Below are 25,612 nucleotides of genomic sequence, written 5' to 3' on the forward strand. Positions count from 1 at the left end.
TGTTTTTTTTTTGTAGGACTGTTAAGCATCCAACTTTAATTTCTTTTTAACTCTTACTCTTCAGGTTTCAGGAGAAAGGTAACTTGGAAGTACTGCTGTTTACCATCCAGAGCAGAATGAGGGCCAACAATCAGAGAGTCTACACACCCAAAGAGGGTGCACTGGTGTCCGATATCAACAAGGTGAGACGCTAAGATTAATGCTGCATTAGTTTCAACTCAGAAAGTATGAACTTCCAACCTCCAATTGGGGAAAGTGCAATCTAATGCCACTTAAAGTCAGACTTTGAACTTGGAAACAGAAATCTACAACTGTGATATTATTGTGATAAAGGTGACATCATGCAAATATGTTTGGACCCAGGGAATAACTAAAATACATCAATGCGTGAACGTTCCTATATTACTTTACAATAGAACCTATTCGCTTTTCTGTTGATAAATGTGCATCTGCAAAACCAACTTGGATACTTGCCACTTTTTTATACATCTACAGTTTATATCTTCTAAACATCAAACAATAGAGTATGGTGGTTATCTGGTGACATCATGTACTGTAGGAATATCTCATATCTGACTTTGTATGGAAGGCACCATAAGCTCCAGGAATGACATCAATCAATTCAGAAGAAACACTTTTATGATTTAAAAGGACACCTGCTAGTCCCAACCACTTTGGTTATATTTTCTGCAGGCACAGTGACAGAGGTTGAACATGATAGTCATTCCAGTGGTCTGAGAGGCTCTGAGCTGTGTGTGTGTGTGTGTGTGTGTGTGTGTGTGTGTGTGTGTGTGTGTGTGTGTGTGTGTGTGTGTGTGTGTGTGTGTGTGTGTGCCTTTGTTCTCAGGCATGGGAGCGGTTGGAGAAGGCAGAGCACGACCGTGAGCGGGTCCTGAGAGATGAACTCGTTAGGCAGGAGAAGTTGGAGCAGATGGCTCGTCGCTTTGACAGGAAGGCAGCCATGAGAGAGACCTGGCTTCTAGAAAATCAGAGACTAGTTTCACAGGTAACTAGCTTTCCACAGCTTCTGTCATCTGTAACATGATATGTGAAGAGAGTCTTTATGGGTCATTCCACGAAATTGGTGCCCTTTGTGTCCCTGAGAAATAATCAGACGTAGAATTACTATAACAACAAATAAATTTGTGATTTAAAAACATAATAGTACTATGTATTATTTCCTCAATATTACATTAAATTAAAGTCATTTATATATTATTTTAAATAATTAAAATTGCATTTATGCTGATAAGGGTATGGTTTTTGGCCTGTCCCTCCCTGTGATTGTTCTTTTTCAGCAGGACTTTTAATTTGCAAATTGAAGGCAAAATTATACAAAAATCACATTTTCATATTGTTCTAAGTATAGTGTCACTGTTAAGCAATGTTTTGGCATAAATATACATTATTTTTAATAAAATATAAACCATTTTATTGGTGTCCCCTGATTTCATGTCATGCCTGTTACCCTCACCAAAAACCCCTTGTAAAATAATGGTACATTCCTGTGACATCACTTCCAGGAAGTTACATCATCTCTCAATCATTATTTCAACAGTTAAAACACAAGTAAGTTTCTCTCTCTCTTCTATAATGCTCTATTTTGATGATTTATTAGGTATAACTGAGGTGGGGACACCATGCAATGTCAAAACTGTTACTGATTTTTAAAGTATAAATTTAAACAATTATTTATTTATCTTAATGTAATCAATATCTACAAGTAATATCCTTTCAAAGTGTACAACATGTGCTTTTGTGGCCTTGCCCTAATAGCTAGCAATTAGCAAATTAGCTTGAATTTGTCAAACCTGTTACTGTCAGGCCTGTTACTTTTGTATAGTAACAGGTTTTGACATGTGGGGTAACAGGGATGACATAGATTAGGTGTCACCTGCCACACTGTTTTTGTATTAACTATTTAAATAGTTTTAACATTATTGTGTTGATTTATATTTTATTTTATATTTGCACTATACACTTTTACAGATGATAGTAGTATGCCATTAAGTGCAGCAGAAAAGCAAAGGCGCTACCGTGCTCGCCGAGATGCAGATCCTGAAAGAAGGGCAAAATACCTTCAATGGGAGAAGCAGAAAAGGAGGAGAGACAGAGAGCAGGAGAAGAAAAAAAACATACAAGAGTGCAGCGAGAGGGAGCAGAGGATACAGCGAAGAAAATGGAGAGCAGCCCAGGCAAAGTTTAGGGCAGCTAAAAAGGCAGCTTCAGTTGCACTCAGCAGCCTGTCCACACCTCCAGTGAGCCCAGAACTACAGCCAGATCGACAAGAAGCTGGTCCTTCAAGGTCAGAATAGTAAAAAAAAAAAAAAAAAAATGCTATACATACACAGACAAACAGTATAAGCAGTGCAATGAAGCATGGGACAATGCATTCTAGAATAGACATAGAACAAGTACACTACACAAGATGTAGGCTGCATCCGAAATTACATACTCTCTTGAATAAGTAATTACTTCATAACCGCTAAAAAAGTATGTTTTATATAGTATGAATGTGTGTAGTATGAACGCCCTGTGTCTCCTCACACTGCTGTTCTGTAAAAGGAGATGACCAACTGCCGGCTGTCCCGAGTCTTCCTCTATTGAAGATTCCTTTGACCTGTTTCAACGAGCGCCCCTACGAGGAGGGCTGATTCTCTTCCTTGCCTAATAATTGAACCAGATCAGTATATTTTAAGTACTGTGAGGGGACATACTCACACAGACAAACAGATGGAAGCATGGGTCTAATTACTCTAATTACAATACCCTTAAATCTTTAGATCTCTTAGAAATGTAATGTGCTTCGCTAATACAACTATGTCAAGTAATACAATTTAAAAAGGTACAACTTTACAAAATTATGTAAACAAATATGTGCAGTGTACGCTGAAGAATGTGTGTCCTGTCATCCCTGTTACTCTGGTCAGTCCTGTTACTATGATGTCAATCCTGTTACTGTCATTAATTTCATAAAAAATATAAAAATTATATTTGAAATGGCCTTTCAAGTTTTTCCATTGTAACCCTATTTATATTGTATTTTTGACAAAGCCCTTCTTTTAATATCTCTCTTGTAAAAATATATATTTTTCTTAATTGACATGTGATCACCCTCCAAAATTTGTATGTTCTTGGTCATCTGAATGACAAATATAAGATTGAAAAAAAAAATCTAAATTTTGAAACAATTCAAGTGAAAAGAGGGACTAAAATACTGCTCATATATGTGAAAACTATAACATATTTATAATTAAAACTATAGTATATAGTAACGCATGTGTCTGTAACAGGCATGACAAAAATATCAAAACATGAGGTAGATAAATAGTCATAAAATAAAAAATGACATAGCCTGAGATGGCACAATACGATTTCTTGTTATTTTATGCTGTCTTCATTTAATGGATATTTAAAAAAAATTGTTTAAACTTATTTTATATTTTAATTTTTCAAAGTTGAAAAGGCACTGATTTCGTGGAATGACCCTTATATAGATACCCATCTTTTCAAGGTTGCAACACCTGAAAATTTTAATTAATGGTCATTATTTTGCTTGCTTTCTACTGTGAAGGACAACTTTGGCTATGACTTAACAGCAGTGGAGGCAGCTAAGAAGAAACATGATGCCATAGAGACAGACATTGCTGCATATGAAGAACGCGTTCAGGCACTGGTGGCCCTGTCTAAAGAACTGGAAGCAGAACGATACCATGATGCTAAACGCATTGATGCTAGAAAAGACAATATCTTGAGGCTGTGGGACTACCTGCAGGAGCTCTTGAAAGCTCGCAGAAGTCGTCTAGACAAGAATCTCACCCTTCAGAGTATATTCCAGGAGATGCTCTACATCATCAGCTGGATGGATGAAATGAAGGTAGCAATAGGGAATAGCGTGCTTGATTTATACGATTTGATTTATATTATGCTAATATTACGGTTGCATTGCAACTTGTGAAATTGAAGCAAAAAATAATAATTTTAACTATTTCTTATTGGACATTTGTTCTTCAGAACCGACTCTTGTCCCCAGACTTTGGAAAACAGTTATTGGAAGTGGAAGACTTGTTGCAGAAACATTTGTTGGTAGAGGCTGATATAGCGGTGCAGGCAGGAAGAGTACGATCAGCCAATGCAGCTGCTCTTAAATTTGCCAATGGTGATAGTAAGTACAGTTAAACCCTTATGTACTTAGCTGTTTACTTGGTGATGTAGGTGTGAAGTAGTCTCCGTAATCTTTACACACAATTCATTGTTATTTTACTTTTCTGCTCTTAATTGTCAAGGTTATAAACCATGTGACCCACAAGTGATCCGTGATCGGGTACAGCACTTGGACCTGTGCTACCAGGAGTTGTGTGCTCTGGCAGCTCAGAGAAAATCCCGTCTTGAGCAGTCACGACGGCTTTGGCACTTTTTATGGGAAATTGCAGAGCTGGAGAGCTGGATTCGGGAAAAGGAGCACATTTTCTCCTCTCTTGACTATGGTAAGGACCTGACCAGTGTGCTAGTACTGCAGAGCAAACACAGCGTCTTTGAGGATGAGATTGCTGCCAGGCGGGACAGCTTGAAGCAGGTGATGGACGAGGGAAAGAGCATGATCCAGGCCAAGCACTTAGGTTCCCCCAAAGTGCAGCAGCGCATGGATGATGTGCTAAGACAGTGGCAGCAGCTGGAGGAACTGGCCGCCTTCCGTAAACAGAATCTGCAAGACACCCAACGCTTCTTCCAGTTTCAGGGTGATGCTGATGACCTCAAGGCCTGGCTGGTTGATGCTATGCGGCAGATGAGCAGTGACGACATTGGGCATGATGAATACACTACCAAGCGACTTCTTAAGAAACATCGTGACTTAAGAGATGAAGCCGCTAAGAATGGTGCCACCATTGATGCTCTATCCAAACAGGCCAATGCACTTCCTGAGGAATTAAGGAACACACCAGACATCCAGGGGCGTTTGAGTGATATCCGGGATATGTATATCGAGCTTCTGACCCTCTCAGACCTGAGGCAGAAGAAACTAGATGACACCATGGCTCTTTACACTATCTTCAGTGAGACGGATGCTTGCGAGCTCTGGATGGGCCAGAAGGAGACCTGGCTGATTGGGCTAGAGACACCTGAGAATTTGGAAGATCTAGAAGTTGTACAAAACAGGTATGGCTATTGGTTTTATGAACCCAGGGACAGTACTGTAAGTGTGTTTCATAAACTAGGAAACTATTCCAATTTATGCCACTTTCATAAAATTCTGTTCTGTTTGTTGGTAGGCTAAGCATTCTTGCTCAAGAAATGGGTAATATGCAGGCTCGTGTTGATAACGTCAATAAAGCAGCCAAGCAACTCGAAGACAGCAGACATCCACAAACAAAACAAGTGAAAGACTGTCAAATTCGTCTCAATAAGAGGTAAGAGTTATAATCCTGGATATGAATGCCAGTTTCATTCAAAATACTTTTGATAAATTTGTTTGTAATGTTCCTTTTTTCTCTTCTCATAGGTGGGAAGCTTTTAAAGCAATGGTGGAGGATAAGAAACGTAAAGTGGATTCAGCCCTCAGCCTACATAACTATGATCTTGAATGTGATGAAACAGAATCATGGATAAAAGAGAAGACACGAGTGATTGAGTCTACACAAGAGCTTGGAAATGACCTGGCTGCAGTCATTACCATTCAGAGGAAGCTCTTTGGCATGGAAAGAGACCTCGCTGCCATCCAAGATAAGTTGGATTTCCTGCATGATGAGGCCCAGAAGCTTGTAAAGGAACACCCAGAAAATGCTTCTGATATACTTGTCAGACAGGAAGAGTTGGACGCAGCATGGAACTCCTTGAAACGTACCCTGAAAGACCGCGAAGACTCTCTTGGGGAGGTCAGCAAGCTGCAGACTTTCCTACAGGACATGGATGATTTTCAAGCCTGGCTGTTCAAGACACAGAAAGCTGTTGCATCTGAAGATATGCCTGATGGTTTACCAGAGACTGAGCAGTTTCTGAGTCTCCATGATGCTGTGAGGGATGATATGGATGGCCACGAAGAAGACTACCATCGTGTAAGGGACACGGGAACAGCAGTCATTCAGGGCCAAGAAGATGATCCTCAGTACCAGCAGCTGGAGCAGAGGCTGGATGGTCTTGATAAGGGCTGGGATGAACTGCACAAAATGTGGGACAGCCGCAAGAACTTCCTTGATCAGGGGCTTGGCTTCCAACAATTCATGAGGGACGCCAAGCAGGCTGAGGCCATATTAAATAACCAGGTATGCAGTTTTCATCTATAATCAAAATAGATGTAATTTTGTTGTGCTGTCTTCTTATCACAGAGAAGAGTAATCTTTGGGGGAAACTAAACCTTACAAACTGCTAAATATTCTTTGCAAATTACCTTCAATTTCCAGTCCATAACATTGTTCCTCCCTTTTAATTAGTCTCTTTCCGCATTTTTTCGGTATTTTTTTTAAAGGAATACACTCTAGCCCATGTAGACAAGCCTGAAACCCTGGATGGAGCAGAAAAGGCCCTGAAAAAACATGAGGACTTTGTTACCACCATGGATGCTAATGAAGAGAAGATACTCAGCACACTGGAAAATGGTCAGAGGCTGGTGGACAGTGGAAACCTTTACTCAGAAAGGGTGAAAGACAAGATGGGCTCCATTGAGGATAGGTCTGTTTTTTTATATTATTTGGTCTATTTTACATCAAAGCAAGGCAAGACATAGAACATTTTTCTGTGATCTAGTATATGAGCTGTCCACAAAAATGAACTTGCCATTTTATTCTACCGTAAATTCCTCATAGGACATCATTGGACAAGTGATTTTAAAAATGGATCAATAGGTGGATTTTCAGTTCACTATGGATTACTGTGACAACAAAAAAATTACATAAGGGCCTTAGAAATAAATATAAATTGGCATGACAAGAATTACGGTATATTTAAATATTATATAAATTGACATGATAAGAACATTGAATATACTTGACTGTTGTAATCCCTCAATGTCAGTGTAATTCAGAAAACAATCATAGGTTTCTTTTTGAAGTTCATGTTAATGCACCCATACATTTGTGTTTTCTTTTTTTACTTGTGCTGACTCAGCAGTGAGTGAGATAAGCATTATTCTATAAAGGAGTAGCCTGCATTTCCCCTATTTGCCCAGGCAGTCTGTAACTCTTTAAGATGGGCGCCTGCCCTGATGGATATTGATCTCTTTGTGAAAGTACACCTAATCCATGGGGTTATGTTGCTCTTTTAAAGTGTTCTCTCTAAAGTGGAAATGGAGGAGTAAAGAAAAGCCATGGCAATGTCTGCTAGTGTTCATTTAACCATACACTTTTTACACCACTTTTCAATAGAGACATTCCAGTAAAAATAACCCAAGCATTTTTGTGTATATGACTTCAGGTACAACAAGAACCAAAACAAAGCCAAGGAAGTATCAGGGAAACTCAAAGACAACAGGGAGCTTCAGCACTTCCTTCAAAACACCCAGGATGTGAGCAATACTTTACAATTTTCATTGACAAGATTTCACAGCTTTGCATTTAATCAAATGTTATTTGTGATATTTTCTCTCATTCAATAAACATTTACTTCTCTCTTTTAGCTTACACTGTGGATAAATGAGAAAATGCTGACTGCACAGGATACATCATATGATGAGGCTCGAAACCTCCATAGCAAGTGGCAAAAACACCAAGCCTTCATGGCAGAGCTAGCATCGAACAAGGATTGGCTTCATAACATTGATAAGGTATATAGCAATTGCATGTGTACCATATCTTTAATAGAGCACAACAGTTTGGTGTCGGAAGTAAAAAATGTCTCCATAGCAGTAACGATTTAACAATTTCTTTCATAGACAGACCTACCTTAAGGTCTGATTAATTGTTATTAAATGATGATATAGGATTCTGATGAAGCCGTTGGTTCACATTATTTTAAAACTGTGTTGAATAACACTTACATCAAGTGGACTGGCCCCTTCTCCTGTGTACCATAATACCAATAATTCCTTAGTATCAATGTGTTCAAATTAATGGAAACAATAATGTGTACACTGAACCATGCTTCATATATTTAGGAGGGACAGGAACTGATGGAATCCAAGCCTGAGTATGAGCCCATTGTTATGGATCGTCTTGCTAAGCTTCATGAACTATGGGATAAGCTGGAGAGCACCACACAAGAGAAGGCTCGGCTGCTGTTCGACGCAAACCGCTCTGAGCTGTTTGATCAGAGCCTGGCTGACGTAAAGAAATGGTTGGCTAAATTGCAGCAGCAGCTTCAGGGTGATGTGGACGAAGAGGTCAAGGATCTTACCAGTGCCAACATCCAACTGAAGAAGCATCAGGTGTGACATTAAATTTGTGTTATGTGTGCTACAATTCTACAATAGATTACCTCAATTAAGGTACAATTATGGTATATTATGGTCTGTGCATTGTTCTTCCATATCTGATGTTAGCTTATAAGACACTGCATAAATCTGCCTTTTTCTCTCCTAGATGACAGAGAATCAAGTTCGGGATCGTGCACGGGAGCTTGAAGAACTTCAGGAAGCTGTACAACAGCATGCTTCACTTAGAGAGGACCAACCCGAGTTTGAGGTTGAGCAGCAAACTCTTCAGAGGGACTTCCAGAAGCTCCTCACACCTCTCGCCCAACGCAGGGGCAAGCTGGAGGCTGCTAAGGCAGTGCACCAGTTCTTCAGAGATCTTGCAGATGAGATAGTATGTACATACATAGCATACCCAAACTACTGGTTTTCATTCATTTTTTTTTTAAAGAAATCTTAAATAGAAGTTTTCATTTGTGCTCCTCAGCTCTGGGTGAACGAGAGGTTACCAATGGCAATGTCAGAGGATCATGGCAACAATCTTCAGACTGTTCAACTTCTGCTCAAGAAGAACCAAGTGAGTTTTCCATTTTTTTTCCAGTTACCCCCAGAAATCCTTCCTGATCATCAATTACTTGACAACATGGTCTACTTCTATAACTTAATATTGGAAATCATTTATAGTATATGTATTATGCCCCCTTCATATACCCCACCAACCCCTTTCATATACACCATTCATATCCTGTACAGTCTCTACAAAAGGAGATTGACGGTCACCAGCCACGCATTGATGAAGTGTTAGATCGTGGCCGGAGAATGGTGGCAGCGGCAGAGGGCAGTCCAGAGGAAGAACACATGTCTGAGGAGATGAAGAAGCTTCAGGAGGTGTGGGCAAAGCTGCAGGATGAGATGGACAAACATAGAGCACGGCTCAATGGCTCTAATGAGGCCCAGCAGTATTACAATGATGCAGATGAGGCTGAGGCCTGGATAGGGGAACAAGAACTCTACATGATTGCTGATGAAAAGGCCAAGGTAAGACTATGACAGACTGCAAGAGCCAATGAATAACAGTATTGCTGCTTTATGTCTAAAAAAACATCTTCAAAATGCCAAGTTATGTCAACTCTGTGCTGTTCCAAATTCTTTGTGCAGTGCTACCATTAAAAGCCACACTAAAATAAACTGTCTTTGTCAATTATTATCTCTGGATTGTAGGATGAACAGTGTGCTTTGATCATGCTGAAGCGACACCTGCTTCTGAAGCAGACAGTGGATGACTATGCATACTCCATCCAGCAGTTGGCGGATCGTGCTCAGAAGATGCTGGTTGAAGAGCACCCAGATGGGTATTTTTGACTGATTGCATGTATATATAAAGAATTTATTGCATATTGAGATGAGGGGGCCAAGCTTAACTGAACCCTGAGGCAGTCCAATGCAAGTTAAAACACACCATAACACAGATTCATCTCTATTTGTCTGTATGTAAAGTGAGGCCATCATCCGAAGACAAGGACAAGTTGATAAGCAGTATGCTGGGCTGAAGGAGCAAGCAGAGGACCGAAAAAAGACACTGGACCATACATATCATCATTTCTTGCTGAGCCGTGAAGTGGAGGATCTTGAGCAGTGGATTGCAGAGCGTGATGTGGTGGCCTCTTCACAAGAGATGGGCCAAGACCTTGACCATGTGACGGTAAAGCAGAACTTACCCACAAACATAAGCACATTTACTACTTCTCACACAAACGAATGTCTTGTCATGTACAATGCAAGAATTGGCATATTCAGCACTAGTATATTGTGTTGTTAAAGTCATACTTATTAATATTTTAGATCCTGCGAGATAAGTTCAGGGAGTTTGCACGGGAGACAGGGACAGTGGGTCAAGAACGTGTAGACACTGTAAACCAGATCATAGATGATATGATCGAAGCAGGCCACAGTGAGGCAGCAACCATGGCGGAGTGGAAGGATGGAGTCAATGAGAGTTGGGCAGATCTGCTGGAACTCATCGACACTCGTTCCCAGCTCCTCACAGCCTCCTATGACCTGCTTAAGTAAGTATAGAAGAAGTAAATGGATTAAATGTCACTAAAGAGTGCAGTGCTTTTATCAGATTATATTATTGTAACTGACACAATGTATCTCACTCAAAAACAAGCCTATGGAACAAGATTATAATTATTATTTTAATTATTCTACAATAATTATTCTTCACTTGTGTAAGATGTTGTATGGGGTACAAAAATTGACTGGAAAACATAATGTACTATAAATTTGGTCAGGTATTTTTATGATGGGAAGGAGTTGGTCGCTCACATTGAGGAAAAGAAGAATGAGCTTCCTGATGATCTGGGTGAAGACTTCAGCAAAGCAGAGTCCTTCCACCGAATGCATGCCGCATTTGAGAGGGATATAAGCTCCCTGGGCAAACAGGCAAGGAAAACACATTACATGAACAACTGGTGGTCATAAATAGTTAAATGTATTCATCTCAAGAAATCTCTATGCCTTGTACCTATTTATAAGTCAGTGGCTTGTATAGAAAATGTCAAATGTTGTATATTAAAAAGTTAAGGATGTTCCATATTTCTCTCCTTGTAGGTGAAACAGTTCCAGGAGACTGCAAATAGACTGCGTGCCCAGTATGCTGGAGATCAGGCCACTGCTATTCAAGCAACTGAAAAAGAGGTTGTGGAGGCCTGGAAGGGCCTATTGGATGCTTGCGAGGGTAGGAGGAAGCGACTGGAGGATACAGCAGACAAATTCCGCTTCTTCACCATGGTGAGAGACCTGCTGGCCTGGATAGAAAGCATCATTCAGCAGATAGAGACACAGGAAAAGCCACGGTAAGAAAATGCATCATTGTGGTCATCACAGTAGAGGTGTCCATGTTCCCCTTTTTAATGAGATTTGTTTCTTGTTGTCCACTGAAGAGATGTCTCCTCAGTGGAGCTCCTAATGAAGTATCACCAAGGAATCCGTGCTGAGATTGAGACCCGTGAAGCAAAGTTTAATCAGTGTGTAGAGCTAGGCCGGGTCCTCCTGGAACGCAAGCACAAGGACTCTGCAGAGGTAACCAGACACAGGAGGTAGCAGTGTAGCAGTCTGCCATAACAAAGTGTCTGGCAGGAGACATTCATTTTCATTTTCATTTATACTTGTACTCACAGATTAAGGAGAAGCTGATGCATCTGGTTGAGAAGAGGAAAGAGATGATGCTCAAATGGGACGATAGATGGGATTGGCTAAGACTTTGTAAGTCCACAAATGTCAGCATACACACATGAAAAGACACACACGAATAGTGCTCACGGCTGCTTATAATTATATCTCCTTCTAGTGTTGGAGGTATGTCAGTTTGCTCGGGATGCATCTGTGGCAGAGGCTTGGCTGATTGCCCAGGAGCCATACGTGGCGAGCAGGGATATAGGCCAAACAGTGGATGAGGTCGAAAAACTGCTAAAGAGGCATGAAGCCTTTGAGAAATCCACTGCTACATGGGAAGAACGTTTCTCAGCACTGGAACGTCTTACAACAGTATGTGTTGTGTGTGTTTTTAACTTTGACATGTTTTAAACTTATCCTACACCATTTGTGCTCCAGACATCAATAATACCTCAAATCATGTGAATTGTTTGCAATGGCAGGCACCACTCACATTTACTTCAGAAAAAAATAGTTATTGACTATTTATAATCTGTTGTAGTTGGAGCTGTTGGAAATTCGGAAACAACAACTGGACATACAACAGTACGGACAAGAGGAAGAGAAAGACAGCAGGTAAACATAAGATCTGGGGAACACTGTACTTCCATTCCTCCGTATTCCATATTAAATGTTGACATTTGACCTCCAGGAGAGAAGACACAGGTTTTGCAGAGGAGTCCTCACAACTTTACCCCACAGAAGAACAGTCTCTGGTGAGTTTACGTTTTGTATTAGAATCTTGCCATCTTTCTCTTCAAACAACATTCTTCATGTCAGATATACTTTCACATTTCATATTGTCACCTCTTAATGTAAATACAGCCTATAATATTATTTTACTCCTTTTTGTACTGCAAAATATTTTTTTAAATATTACATTTAATACTTCTTAATTTGTACCTGAACTTTGTACTCATGTGGTCTTCAGTCTGGTTTAGGAGTAATAGAGCCTAGTTCCGGCGGAGTTGATGGCACAGCAGGGGACTCCACTGTGCCTTTGATCTCAGAGATGCAGGAAAGTGGCTCACTAGAGCTGGACCCTTCCACATCCATTCAGTTTTCCAAAGAGACAGAAAAAGCTGCCACACTTCCCACTGAATCTTCACAAGGTCAACCAGTCTTGATGGAGGGAACTCTAGCCCGCAAACATGAGATGGAAGGACATAATAAAAAGGCATCCAACAGGTTAGCTGTTGTTTTTGTTGGTCAGCTAAATTATGTAATTGGTGTTTGCTGAGGTATCATCACTATTACTATTGCATTGGTGAAACTTTGAACAAATTCCTAGCCCTAAGTATTAAACTTCAGCACATAACTCAGCCAGCACATGAATAATACCTCAAATCATTCTGCAAGTTGAAGATATGATAATTGTTACTTCTATAAATAAACAATCTTGTAATTTTCTCCTGGCAGACAATAAAACAGATAAAACTACTACATTATATATTGAAGGACCCAAGCAATATCTAGAAACCACAATACCTAGAGACCAGTATATCACAGCGACTGGGCTCTTTTGACCACGGAGAACCACTCAGTCAGAACACCCTAGCATTGTTGCATTTACATTTTCAGAAGAAATCTATTTGTCTTGATTAAGTATAATGCTTCAAGATAAATTTTCAATCACAGTAAGTAGCCATTTTACCAATTTTACCAATTGACTTTCTTTTCTCAGGTCCTGGAACAACCTTTACTGTGTGCTCAAGCCTGGACAGCTTTCTGTCTACAAGGATGCCAAGAGCTTTAGTCACAGTGTCACCTACCATGGCGAGGAACCCCTGACCCTAACCAATGCTTCATGCGAGATCTTGACCAACTATAAAAAAAGGAAGCATGTGTTCAAACTCCGGTAAGGGTCTTGGTTATCAATCTTTATAATAAGTTAAAAATAAAATGTAATAAACCTCATTGTTGTGAGATTGTGGAGTATATTAGCCTACATATAGGCCTTGCTTACCCGTTTTCTCCTTGTTCCATTTCCTGGTTGCTTAGACATGAAGATGGAAGTGAATATCTGTTCCAGTGTAAAGATGAGGTGAGCTATTGAATGCTTCTTCCAATTAGTCCCTAGTTTGTAGCGTAATCTTTGAAGTTAGCAAGTGAAGAACTTTAATGATGGTATATGTGTGTTTTGTCTCTCTGTCCACAGGAGGAGCTCCAGAACTGGACTCAGGCTATAGAGCAGGCAGCACAAGCTCAGACAGAAGAACCAGTAGCAGGGCCATCAGGAGTGAAGGCACAAAGCCTACCTCCACCTTCTTCCACTACTCTAGAGGTTCCCTCAACCAAGAAGGACAAGGAGAAGAGGTTTAGTCTGTTCGCTAAGAAGAAATAAACTCCTGGACAGACACAGGTGAAATGGGACAGATTTATAACACCATTTTTTGTTTTTTTTTACATTATATTAATTTGTAAGAATTTAGCTATATGAAATGTAGATTACACTGCTGCCTGTATCTAAGCTAATGAGGCGTTGCTAATGTCCACATGTATTGCTCTTTATGTTTTATTGTGTTTTCCTATACTAGAGTCACATACCACATTCACTCTGTATACAAATAAAAGCACAGGAACCTGATTAAATTTAACCAAAAATATTTGTAGGAAAAAATGATTTCTTTTTGTCTTGATTTGTTTTATGTATTGAGTTTCTTCTAGGCATGCTTCAGTATGTATTTTGACTATAAATAACATGCATAGTTTTGTTAATCCGCCTTATTTCTTTAAAATGGTTGCAAATGTAATACTGTGTTCTTTGCATTGGAACTTATAGAATTTTCATAGAGACACGGGAGAAGCGTTTCCTTTTGTAAATGGCGCTCAGCTAGCAGGAGGTGTGGTAATGAAGGTGCATGGCATTAACATGCTCTATATGCAATAAGCACAGTGTTTAGTGTGCTTTTAGACCGTCCTAAGTGTTGTAAAAGCTATTTTCCACTATTCCAACAAACATATGAATATGAATATTATAATAATATTATATTCAAATGTGAACATATTAATGCTATTATATATTAATTCATTATGAAGTACAGTCATGGTACTAAAGAAAAGACAAAGATGAGGGCAGTTTTTTTTTTGTTGCAAAACATCAGCTATGTTAAATATGACTTTTTCAAAGCATGAACTGATATATTAATTTAATATGGTGCTAAATGTTTAATATAAGAGTTTAACCCTCTCTTAACTCAGGTTTCCCAGTATGGCTGCCACAGGCCTAATCCCCTTATAAATACCATTACACTAGGGCAGCAAAACCATTATAAGCAGTAAAACATATCTCTTGACTCTTACATCATGCATCATAACAATAATAAAAAATTCGAAAGAGATATGTACAGCTTAAATAATGTAGTATGAATAAAACTTGGTAGCCAATGAATGTTTAAAAACATGGAAAATATTTGTAACTCAAATATGAATGTAGAAGTAATGGTAGAGGGAAATTTTACCTGTAACAAATAATTATTATTATAATAATCATAAAACATCATTCATAAATGAACTTAATACCTATATCCAGATCAAACTAATTAAACATTTATTATGATTTTAACTTATATTTGTCACACAAGTTTCTGAAAGGTTGTATCAAAACAGTAAGTTGTCTTTAGTACATTGTCTAATCTGATTAGAATTAAAGTGCCCTGTTTCCAAAGTCTTAGTTTCTTTCAGTATTATATATTAACCTTGAATTATGTATATGTACTGTTTCTGCCAGGCACTGCAAGCTAAAACGAGTAATGTTTTAAAATAAAATGCAGAAAAAATTTTTTTAACAGTAGATAAATTGCATCTCACTGTTTGGTTTTTGGATAGGAATAGGTTTACAGAGTCATGTGTTATGAGGGTCAGCGTGGTGCTTTATTACGGTGGTGTTTTTTGTTGGCCTCTACATCCCGGACCTCCAGATATTTCCGTTTTATTGCTTTAAACACACTGCAGCCTACTTTAGAATGAACTCCCTTTCAACTAATATGCCTCCATTCTCTTTTCTCCTTTTATATCTGTATGACTCATTTTGGGAGTATGAAAATCAATAAACTCTGTTTGCAGTAACCTTTGACCTCTGTTGTCTTTTTAAAGCCTTGTAGTTTACAGAAGTCAACCGGTTTTCCCCCGTTAAAAAATAAATAATTGCATATAATGTCTGATTAATGAAACAATAATAATAATATTGTTTCATTAATCAGACATCAGTACTAGTGTCTTAAATCCTCTCATGCTTAAAGGTGCAGTATGTAAGAATCTGGCAAGAATGACTAGTGGTCGAAATAGGTACTGCAGTCCTATTCAAAATATCAGAGATCGTTGTTTTTCCCCACCTCCTGCTTCTCAGACTGAACAGCTCTCACACAGGTTGCCAGTTTGAGGATACACAACAGGAACGAGCGCAATGGACAATGAAAATTGACAAATTGGCAACGTACAGTATCACAGACCAAAACAATAACAAAGATTCTAGCCTGGAAACGCACATTTCAAAGTGAAATAACTGGCTGTAGAAGTGTTTTTCAAAGAAACGAGTATGAGAACTTAGCATGTTTCCTCAATATATGCAAACATATTATGGTATTTTTATGCTTTAGTAGAGTGAAAACGTTACATCCAGCACCTTTAATCGTTTTTATTGATTTACATTTCTATTGGTTGAGTATAAAACCAGTATGATCAGGTGAGGTGGAATTATTATAACCAAGGGAACAATCATTGTAAAAAAATAGATCACTCTTTTCCTGTAGTAGAAGTGTGAGAAATACAAATATAAATAATTGTTGTAAGAAAATATTTATAGGCTACTACACTATTACCACTTTGCAATAGGCCTAATAGTTTATATTACCGGTAATGTTTTGTGTTAAGGATTTTCTTTGAATGTTTAAAAAGCATGAAAAGTATTATGTCAGTGATTACTGAATTCATTCACAGAAATCAGATTGCAACATGGACTAAAACACACTGAGCCCAGATGCAGAACTGCACGGACCCACTGAACTTCAAAGACTCACCTCAAAGCCCAAAATTTTAATGACACATACCTCTTAGTGACACAAACCTTTGATAACTAAATTTCACTACGAATTACATTTTAATGGATACGTAATATCTTTTTAATGCCAAATTTTGGTCAGGAAACAACTGAAACGCGAGGTTCGGTTTTGTGCAAATATCATACGTAATTAACGTAAATTACATATTTTGTATTCAAAATGTGCATACAATAATTCTGAAACCAAAGATAAAGTTTTTTTTTTCCTTCTTTACATTTTTTTAAAATTCAAAACCCGTGTACCTGACTCCAAAAAAAACAACTGCTAACGTTACTGATTAATGTCTTTTATAAAGGTAACGCTTCTGTATCCAGTGTTTAATGACATGCCAACCTGTGTAATTTTATAGTTAAATGTTTACCTATATAAAGCAAGGAAACGTGGTAAACAAAGGCAAGTTTTCAAAATGTACAAACATATAACTTACATGTTAGTCTACCTGCTGAGGGTGCCAACGAGCTGTAGTTGAGCTTTGGTTGTCACGACAACAGTTTGGCCTGTGTAGGTTACGTCATTTTGAATGAAACCCTGTACCTACGAGTCCGCTATTGGTCGATTTACTTCCACCCACCGCTAGAAACGCACAGCTGATTGGCTTATGAGCATGTCACTCTCCTGTGCTCTTCGTGTGCGGGACTGCGGGTACAGGTTGAATACGCGGCGACAAAGTAACTCTAGCAATAGCTGAGAGTAAATGGCGAGAAGTTTAACTTTAATGGTGCAAGTCCGCGTAGACTGTAGCGCTTCACTTATGTGTTTGTAACCTTTCACTTTTGGGACTGCAGATGATTTAAAAGCTTTTTTAAACCAAGGAATGTCTTTTTATTTCCCTAATGGAGTTGCTTCGCGTCCCCTGCATTGTTCCGCGACGGACAGTAATGTGGAGTACATAAAGCCTTAGAGGAATCCGACGCACTTTGTTTTTTATCTATTTATTTTGACGCACTTTAAGTTGCAAACAATTTTAACTCTTGCTTGGGTATATTGTATGCTGTTTTCTCTCCCCAAAATGGATATTACAGTGTCTGAACTGATGTCTAACTTCATGGATTCGCCGCTTGTGGTTTGGGTAAGTCACAAAGACACGATGGCACCTGCTGTGTTTGTGTTTGTGTTTGCGTTGTGTAGTTTGTTGAGCAGCGGTCAGTGACAGTGCAAAGCTGATCAATACTAATGTGGGCTGAATGTTTTCTCTACTGGAAAGAGGCTAACATGCTTTCCATTTAGCAGATGTCTATAAGCATTTTACAATTGTACCTTAAGTTTATTGCAACATTTAATTCGTTTATTTTATTTTATTTGTATCTGTATTTATTAAAAAAATGGTGATATATATATATATATATATATATATATATATATATATATATTACTTTATTTGCAAACTTGTTATGAATTACGTTTTACTACTAATAGCTATTTTTAATATAGCCTATAAGTATATATTGCGCTAAAATATTTTTCTATGAATGTAATGTAACAAATATTATTATAATGCTTTTTTCTAAATAAGTCCCATGAAAAGTAAAGCATAAGTTAGATGTGTTTAACCTGTACACACAACAGCAAAACATTTTTATGAGCACAGTACATACATGAAGAATTTAATGACAGTTGACAGGGTTTGGCGAAACCTGCAGAACTTCCTATGACCCCCTTACCTTGACCCTTGTGTCCTGTTTGGCTGTGCTTTCTCTGGCCAGTGTGTTTCCAACCCGTATGTCTTCTTAAAGGGTAGTTCACTCCACAATTAAAATTTTGACATTAATTACTCACCTTCATGTCGTTTCAAACCCATAAGGTTTTCAGTCATCTTCAGAACACAGATTAATATATTTTTTTATGAAATGTGAGTGTTCTGTCCCTCCATTGACAGCCTACGCAACTACCACTTTCAAGCCCCAGAAAGGTAAATACAACATAAAAGTCATCCATGTGACCCAAGCGGTTTAACCTCAATTTTATGAAACGACACCAGGTCTTAGTTTGCGCATAAAGTATAGGTTAATTTACCTCTTTATCTACAAAATATTAATCTCCAACGCACATTTACCAGAGTACTATGACACATGCTTGTTGTTGACGCGAGAGCAGATGGAGATTAATATTATTAATATATTCAGAAGTGTTTTTGTTTTGTTTTTTTGTTTTTTTTGCGTAAACAAAGCACCAGCGTTGCTTCATGAAATTGAGTTTAAACCACTGGAGTCACATGGATTACAAATGTTGTCTTTACTGTCTTTCTGGGGCTTGAAAATGGTAGGCTACTGTAGTTGCGTAGCCTGTCAATGGAGGGACAGAAAGCTCTCAGATTTGTGTTCCAAAGATGAATGATTCCCTTATGAGTTTGGAACGACATGAAGGTGAGTCATTAATGACAGAATTTTCATTTGTGGGTGAATTAACCCTGATTAGACAATCATAAGCAATCCCACTCTGATGATTATCTGTTCCCTGATAATTTATAACACTATAAGAAAAACAAACACATATTATAGTAAGGGGAAGACAGTTGTATTTAGGCTTTGGGTTTGACAATATTGACGAGCAATATTTACTCTTCACACAGACAAAGTTTATCTTTACAAATGTCTAAAATAACTCTGCAGTTCTGTTCTGAAACCGAAAGCATGGTTGATTTATTGTGCAGCTGTGCATGTATCCTGCCGTGATATTACTATTTACTTTTTTCTTTTTTTTTCTTTTTTACAGGTCAAGACTTTTGGACCCCTTGGGTCCAGTTCAGAAGACAAGCTCTCTATGTTCATGGATTTAGTGGATGGTGTTTTCCTCCACAAGATAATGACACACATGTGAGTGACAGAGTCTGAACTGTGTATGTGTGCGACTGTGTGTAGATGCTGTAATATAGCAGCTGTTGTGGACCTATCTTTTTTCATTAGAAACCACATCCTATCCTTTCCTGCCTGCCATCCAACAGTGCAGACACTCAATCCGAATCTTCACGCTCCATCAGTTTTTTACCTCTTGTATAATTAGTGTGTTAATAAAGGGGCTGATTTGGGGTTGTGCTTTGCCCAGAGTTTTTTGCTAACATCAGTTAGCAAGCATGCAGTCTCTATTTTAGCCGCGTTTGACTGAACGTTAGGTCACGGAAGTTTTGGTTAGCTCAAGCTGTAACCTCAGCTTAACAGGTGACTAGGCAGCACTCTTGTGTGTGTTGCTGATGAACAAGGAAATCCCTTCTTTGAGAGTATTTGCATCATGTAAATGAGCTCATTACACTTCTGACGGCTGAAGTTTGTGCATTTAGGTTGAGCTTTATAAAACCATTGTTATTAAGAATCCGCTGCATCAGCTTTGTCCTTTAACCTACTTTTACTCCGGCAGACTTGCGTCCCTATCTGCCTTAATCGGGGGCTTAAACACTAGACCTTCTCAGACAAAGGAAATATTTTCTCTATAAATCGGGGGGGCAAGTGGGAGGGGGATCTTTCATGTCTAAAGGGAAGACGACACATCTACTGTATGAGCCGTCCTTAGACACTCTCGTCACTGTCCCCGATAAATTATTGTAGCCCTGGTGTCATGTTCTCTGCGTATCATGTTACTTGGAAGAGTAACTGCATCAGTTTCATTCCTATAGTTGTTTTAAAGTCAACACAAAACTGCTTTTGCAATCCATTTTGCTTCCCTAATGTGACATTTTCTGCAGAATTAAAGTCACCATGAAATCAAAACTTTTATGTCACTCGTCTAGAGCACCCGACGTTATCAAGACAGCTGTTGTGAAAGGTAGTCAGTGGAAGGATGTGTCAGAACTCATAAGTATTATAGTGACAGCTCTACAGACAAGGAGAACATGAGGGCTTGTATTGTAATTGTTTAAAAACTCGGCTCTCGTTTTCGCATCCTCCACTTTGTTTTTTATATTGTCTGCGCTTAATTTCGCTGGCTTCAGTGGCAGATCACACTATAAATAAACGTGTAATCACTTCCTTTAATGTCCTCTGTTTTAAATTTCGTATGACAGCGTGCTGTGTGATGTCTTTTTATTGTTCTTTTGCACATGCGGGTCAGTTAAGGACCATGATCTGTTTGCAATGGAATCGGAATATACATGTATATGTGAGCTTTGGAACAAAATGAGTTCTTGTATATTGTTAGTATGAAGATTCACTTACTCAGGTGTCCAGTGTGTTTCCACTGAACCATTACAAATGAGTGGAGATGTGGAATGCTGAGGGCTATGTACACACCACTTCTTTCTCGTCACCCACATCCATTTATAATGTGCCCACACTTGTATGCCTGCAGCAAACCGATACCTTTGCTAGTGTTTTAATGCACCAGGTATGCAGTAAACACCATCGCTGTTAGCAAATGAGCTTATATGCTAATGCATCCCATCTGGCAGATGTCCTCTGTGTGCACCCTATCAGTCTTCCCTCGACTTTTACCAAACAATCATTGTTTTTTCAACCGTGCTGTCAGGTGCTATATCTATGGTTGTAAAACGGCACAAAAAGTGAAACTCAATGCAGTGTTCTTTGCTTCAGGCAATAGAAAACCGTTGAGCCTGACAGCAGAGGAAAAAACTGACCCTGATCTTTTAAGTTTCTTTCACTAGCAAGTGGGAATTTGTGGGCCAAGCTGGCAGAATTTGCATGCCATTCTCACAAAACAAATGTAAATGAGCATCGCACAAACAGAGTCTATGTAGGACCTCAGAACTGTCCGGGCCAAGACGAGGACCCTCCTCTGAGCATCACTCAACTCTCTGACCTCAGCTTCTGCATCCACTGATCCAGGCCAGTGTTATGAAAGCCTAATTACTTATGTCAGAATAATTTGGAAAATATTTGTTGATGTAAAAGTTTACATCAACAAAGATTTATTTTGTGACGCAAGGAATTGCATATAGATTTTCTCCCTCCCATTACAAACAAATCCTTGTTCTGAATAGGCTAAATCCTTTAAAGGGGTCATGATATGGATTTTTAAATTATTTGTATTATTATTTTATCACTTATGTTAACAAAAAAAACACAAACAGTTATTTTCAACCCTGACCCTGTCTGAAATGATCCGTATTAAGGGGCAGCACCTTTAAGGCTTGTCTGTATCGCTATTACACGTTAGTGGTGGAACGGATCCCAAAAATCACGGTACGGATCATTTACGTTTTTTAAGCCATGGATCGGATCATTTTTCAGATTAGCAAATAATTTTTTTTTTAATAATCATGTTGTCTAATCAGCATTTTGATATGCCACACCTGTAAAAATGCCACACCAAAACAAAATGCTCCGAACAAACGTATAATCCACCGACTTGATCCGGTACATCATTAAAATTAACCATCCACTTGTTTCCGATGCTAGGATCCTTCTGAAGTCTGAACAGAGATGCCAACCTGTTTAAATGCACGCAATAAAAAGCGAAGGTTCTTTCTCTTTTCAATTTGTCATGTTGTTGGCAGACTCGAGCACGTGGAGTATGGAGTATGTCGGAAACTGAGCGGGCATCTGTATACTGTATCCAGTGTAGAAAGCATCAGTTATTATGGATTCAATTTGCTTTAGACACAATGTGACCCTCGTACCCGGTGTAGGCAAGTGTCAGCCTTCAAGCGACTGAATCCCAGTGGGCGGGGCCTATAATGCGTTGCATAACTATTCGTCGATGTCTTGCTCTGAAGGCAAGCATATGCAAATGTATTTGTCCTTGTGAATTGCCATTTTTAAAGCTTGATTTAATAAATGCTTTGTTTATAATGAGGAGGACATTTTAAGCTATGAAACTTACCTCTTATATGCCAGAAGATCAAGGCAAATTTGATTTCTCATATCATAACCCCTTTAAACCAACAACATTTTTCTAAATGATTCTGGCATAATAACACACTTTCATATTGGTTAGGCTTTCATATCACTGGACTGGATATTGGATACAAAGATATTGAAGCCAGTGAGTTGAGTGGTTTTTTTATTTTTCTTTAATTTTGACAGATAAAAATAAGACAATGCATTTCTAAACTTTAGAAACATTCCCACAGTAAAGAATGGATTGGAAGTGAATAAAAGGTCAGGATATAAACCGAAAGAGAGATGAAGGATTTGGGAACAGAAATACAGAAACGAGAGATTCCAAGTGGAATAATTCATGGGATTTTATTTTTATTTTATTCTTTATCAATTTGCCAACTGCAACATAATGCTTAGTAATATTATAATATTTCTTCCCACGCAATTTTTTTGTCAAATTAACCTGATTATAAAAACGAGCTTACACTTGCATTACAGGAAAAATTTATAAAAATACAACTCAGACTGTCAAAAAGATTTGGTGTCTTGAAGTTGTGTATAATTAGGTCAACCAAACCGTTAAAAAATAAGAATGGATGTATGTAGATATAACTAGTCGTTCTCACTAGTTAATTAGGTTGGATGGCTAGTTGAACATTCTGCCCTGCCCTATTAAAGTTGTGCTTATGTGAAGATTTTCAAATGTACTCTTTTTGCTTTTGGTCCACAGAGACCCAAGCCCCATGAATCAGCGAGTGAACAAACAAGTCAACAATGATGTCAACCTGAGAATACAGAACCTCAACACTGTCATCCGACATATCAAAAACTACTACCAGGTAAGATCTATTCCTCCATGTCGTGTTGCAACTGGAAAGAACTTCCTGGTGTTCACTAGAAAGCAAGAGCTTAAGCTTTTTTAAAGACAACATGGTGTATGTGTGTGGTTGTATTAGATGGCAGACAGCGGCTGGTCTCTGCAGACACTGGGTGGTGATGCTGGTGTCATGAGGATTAAACCTGTCTGCAGATGTGACTATGATTTGTGGGTAGCTGGGCGCCTCATTTTTGATCCCATAGAAGAGTTTCTGTTACGTCAACCCTGAAACCTCAGATCTTAGTTATTATGTGAAGGCAACCAGTAAAGATGTGCAGAAATATATATTTTCATAAATCATCTTGTTGGTGGGTTGTCTGAATGACTAGTCACTTATGAACGGCATGCATCATTTAATGGTTAAGAGTCATGTCTGTCAGCCACCAATCAGACATGTTTCTTATTGATATTTGAAATAAAAAACTTTAAAAATGAAGAAAAATATGCTAGTTTACCTCCCTAAATGATTAAATTCCTTTTTGTAAAATATTATTTAGAGTTTTTAAAGATTAAAGTTTAGCTTTGAGTTATGGCAAAAGTAATATAATAAAAAAAATTATGTTATATTTAGCATTATGCATATCCACTTTTCATACTGTACATTATAATATTGTCTAAATTATATTGGAGAATTTAAGCATTTTATTTTAGTGTTTTTATTTTTTATTAATTTAGACCAAAGAATTTTAATATTGGCCATTTTTTTGTTTGGACCATTACATGAAAATAATTATTGTTATTGGCCAGTCTTTAATATCATATTTTTAAATCCTAATATTAAGGCTATCTACCATGCTGCTATGTTTTGTGAACACGCTTTTAGAACGTTTTTTTTTATATGGATGTTGTTCATAGGGTAATATCAGAGTGAGAGTGCTTTTCAAGACCTCATGGAGTTGAAGGTGGTCTATAAGAAACTAAGTTTTTATGAGAGACTGTAGTCATAATGATAGTAATTATTGTGAAGAAAACAGGGATACATGAAAGGACAGCCTTTCTCAACACTATATTAGACATACTGTATCATTGACTCAGTTTCTGGTCTCACAGAAAACATTTCTCACTCACAATTACTGCTGGAAGGGGTATTTTATGTTGTTGGTTTTGGGAGTTGAAATCTTTTGATTTGGTTTGGACTGTTCTGGGCAGCGTCCCACCATCTGAGTAAGCGTTTGCCACATCTGACCCCCTTTTCCCTTGGCAGATCGTCTCAGACGCATTCCTGCTCAGATCTCACTGCTTTCCATCCCAACATAGTGAAAGAAGACTGATTGTGTGTCAGTCACTGGGAAATGTCTGCCCCCCCCCCCCACACACACACACACACACACACACACACTTGTTTAGAATTAAAATGTATAGATAAATAATATCTAATTATTTATAATATAAATAATATATACAATTTTCTTTTATCTCTTATCCCTTTATCGTGGTAAATGAAAAAACCTATATTTATTAAAATATTGGTGGGGGGCATCTATGATGGTCCTGCACGTTTGCCCCATCGTATACTTTTGCCCTCCAACAGTTCCCTTCTTTGTTCTGTTTAAAAGAACACTCGGCAGTAAGCAGCTGAGATATTAAAAGAACCTCTTATTATATATTATGCAATATTTTTGGCAGAGCTTCAGAATGTAGTAATCACACTCCTCCAGTGATGGAAGGCCCCCTTAACCACATATTTGGCTTGGGTGGAGCTCATCTTAGTGTTTTTTTTTTATAGGTCACCCAATGGGCTCAGTAATAAGTAACTGAGAGGTTTGTGTTCATACAGAAGTGCTCTCACCTTGGCGTAAGTAAAAGAGATGCTATCTGTCAGATATTTTGGTCAACTATGGTAAAACTCAGGTTATTCATTAAAATTCTTTACACTGAGGGGTAAATGCACACTTTGGGTTGTGTGTGTTGTTCGAAACTGGTCAACTGTCTCAATTTCCTCATGTGGCTGGTCTAAAACACACACAAAGTGCTCATTCTCAACCCAAGAGAAACTGTCCTATATGATCCTGGAAATGGACTTCAGAAAAGCAACATTTGAGCATCTGATTTGGACCAACGCTCTGCTGAACAGAACCAGATGTGTTGTTTTATCCCGTGTTAATCGCTCCCCCGGAGACCCAACTATGGGGGTCTTGATAAGGGGGAAGGGTCACGGTAATGTGAGAACTGAAAGCCTCAAGACCCTCTGAAATTTTGTCCTTAAGACGTTCGACTAATAGCCAAAGCATATGCTTTTGTAACACATTAGCTCTCTCATTGCAAATGATGCTTCTTGGTTTCTTCTAGTGATTCAGGAGTTGGGTCATTCACTCTTTGTCTGTTATCTTCTCTCTTATGTCTTACTAAG

The 25,612-nt window shown here is 38.4% G+C and overlaps 2 protein-coding genes across 3 annotated transcripts in view; both read left to right on the forward strand.

Moving 5' to 3' along the window:
- The window catches only part of LOC307008960 (spectrin beta chain, erythrocytic-like), a 29,524-nt gene extending 13,894 nt beyond the window's left edge, over positions 1 to 15,630 (forward strand). Inside the window, exons 10-37 of the mRNA XM_079632296.1 lie at positions 65 to 182; positions 848 to 1,006; positions 3,575 to 3,877; positions 4,015 to 4,165; positions 4,287 to 5,157; positions 5,271 to 5,408; positions 5,501 to 6,260; positions 6,464 to 6,666; positions 7,408 to 7,498; positions 7,610 to 7,756; positions 8,087 to 8,356; positions 8,511 to 8,735; positions 8,829 to 8,918; positions 9,095 to 9,379; positions 9,563 to 9,693; positions 9,839 to 10,043; positions 10,184 to 10,407; positions 10,636 to 10,786; positions 10,955 to 11,199; positions 11,287 to 11,425; positions 11,524 to 11,608; positions 11,694 to 11,890; positions 12,060 to 12,133; positions 12,210 to 12,273; positions 12,489 to 12,745; positions 13,242 to 13,415; positions 13,559 to 13,601; positions 13,716 to 15,630. Of these exons, the coding sequence (XP_079488422.1) occupies positions 65 to 182; positions 848 to 1,006; positions 3,575 to 3,877; positions 4,015 to 4,165; positions 4,287 to 5,157; positions 5,271 to 5,408; positions 5,501 to 6,260; positions 6,464 to 6,666; positions 7,408 to 7,498; positions 7,610 to 7,756; positions 8,087 to 8,356; positions 8,511 to 8,735; positions 8,829 to 8,918; positions 9,095 to 9,379; positions 9,563 to 9,693; positions 9,839 to 10,043; positions 10,184 to 10,407; positions 10,636 to 10,786; positions 10,955 to 11,199; positions 11,287 to 11,425; positions 11,524 to 11,608; positions 11,694 to 11,890; positions 12,060 to 12,133; positions 12,210 to 12,273; positions 12,489 to 12,745; positions 13,242 to 13,415; positions 13,559 to 13,601; positions 13,716 to 13,901 (5,986 nt within the window). The 3' untranslated portion in view covers positions 13,902 to 15,630. The remainder of the gene's footprint in view (positions 1 to 64; positions 183 to 847; positions 1,007 to 3,574; positions 3,878 to 4,014; positions 4,166 to 4,286; positions 5,158 to 5,270; positions 5,409 to 5,500; positions 6,261 to 6,463; positions 6,667 to 7,407; positions 7,499 to 7,609; positions 7,757 to 8,086; positions 8,357 to 8,510; positions 8,736 to 8,828; positions 8,919 to 9,094; positions 9,380 to 9,562; positions 9,694 to 9,838; positions 10,044 to 10,183; positions 10,408 to 10,635; positions 10,787 to 10,954; positions 11,200 to 11,286; positions 11,426 to 11,523; positions 11,609 to 11,693; positions 11,891 to 12,059; positions 12,134 to 12,209; positions 12,274 to 12,488; positions 12,746 to 13,241; positions 13,416 to 13,558; positions 13,602 to 13,715) is intronic.
- A 1,604-nt stretch (positions 15,631 to 17,234) lies between these two features.
- The window catches only part of ccdc88c (coiled-coil domain containing 88C), a 54,485-nt gene continuing 46,107 nt past the window's right edge, over positions 17,235 to 25,612 (forward strand). For both annotated transcript variants that reach the window (XM_079632435.1, XM_079632436.1), the window contains exons 1-3: positions 17,235 to 17,686; positions 19,330 to 19,430; positions 23,116 to 23,224. In XM_079632435.1, the coding sequence (XP_079488561.1) occupies positions 17,606 to 17,686; positions 19,330 to 19,430; positions 23,116 to 23,224 (291 nt within the window). In that variant the 5' untranslated portion in view covers positions 17,235 to 17,605. The remainder of the gene's footprint in view (positions 17,687 to 19,329; positions 19,431 to 23,115; positions 23,225 to 25,612) is intronic.

The sequence above is a fragment of the Phoxinus phoxinus genome (genome assembly GCF_949152265.1).
Source record: "Phoxinus phoxinus genome assembly, chromosome: 13".
Lineage (NCBI taxonomy): Eukaryota > Metazoa > Chordata > Actinopteri > Cypriniformes > Leuciscidae > Phoxinus > Phoxinus phoxinus.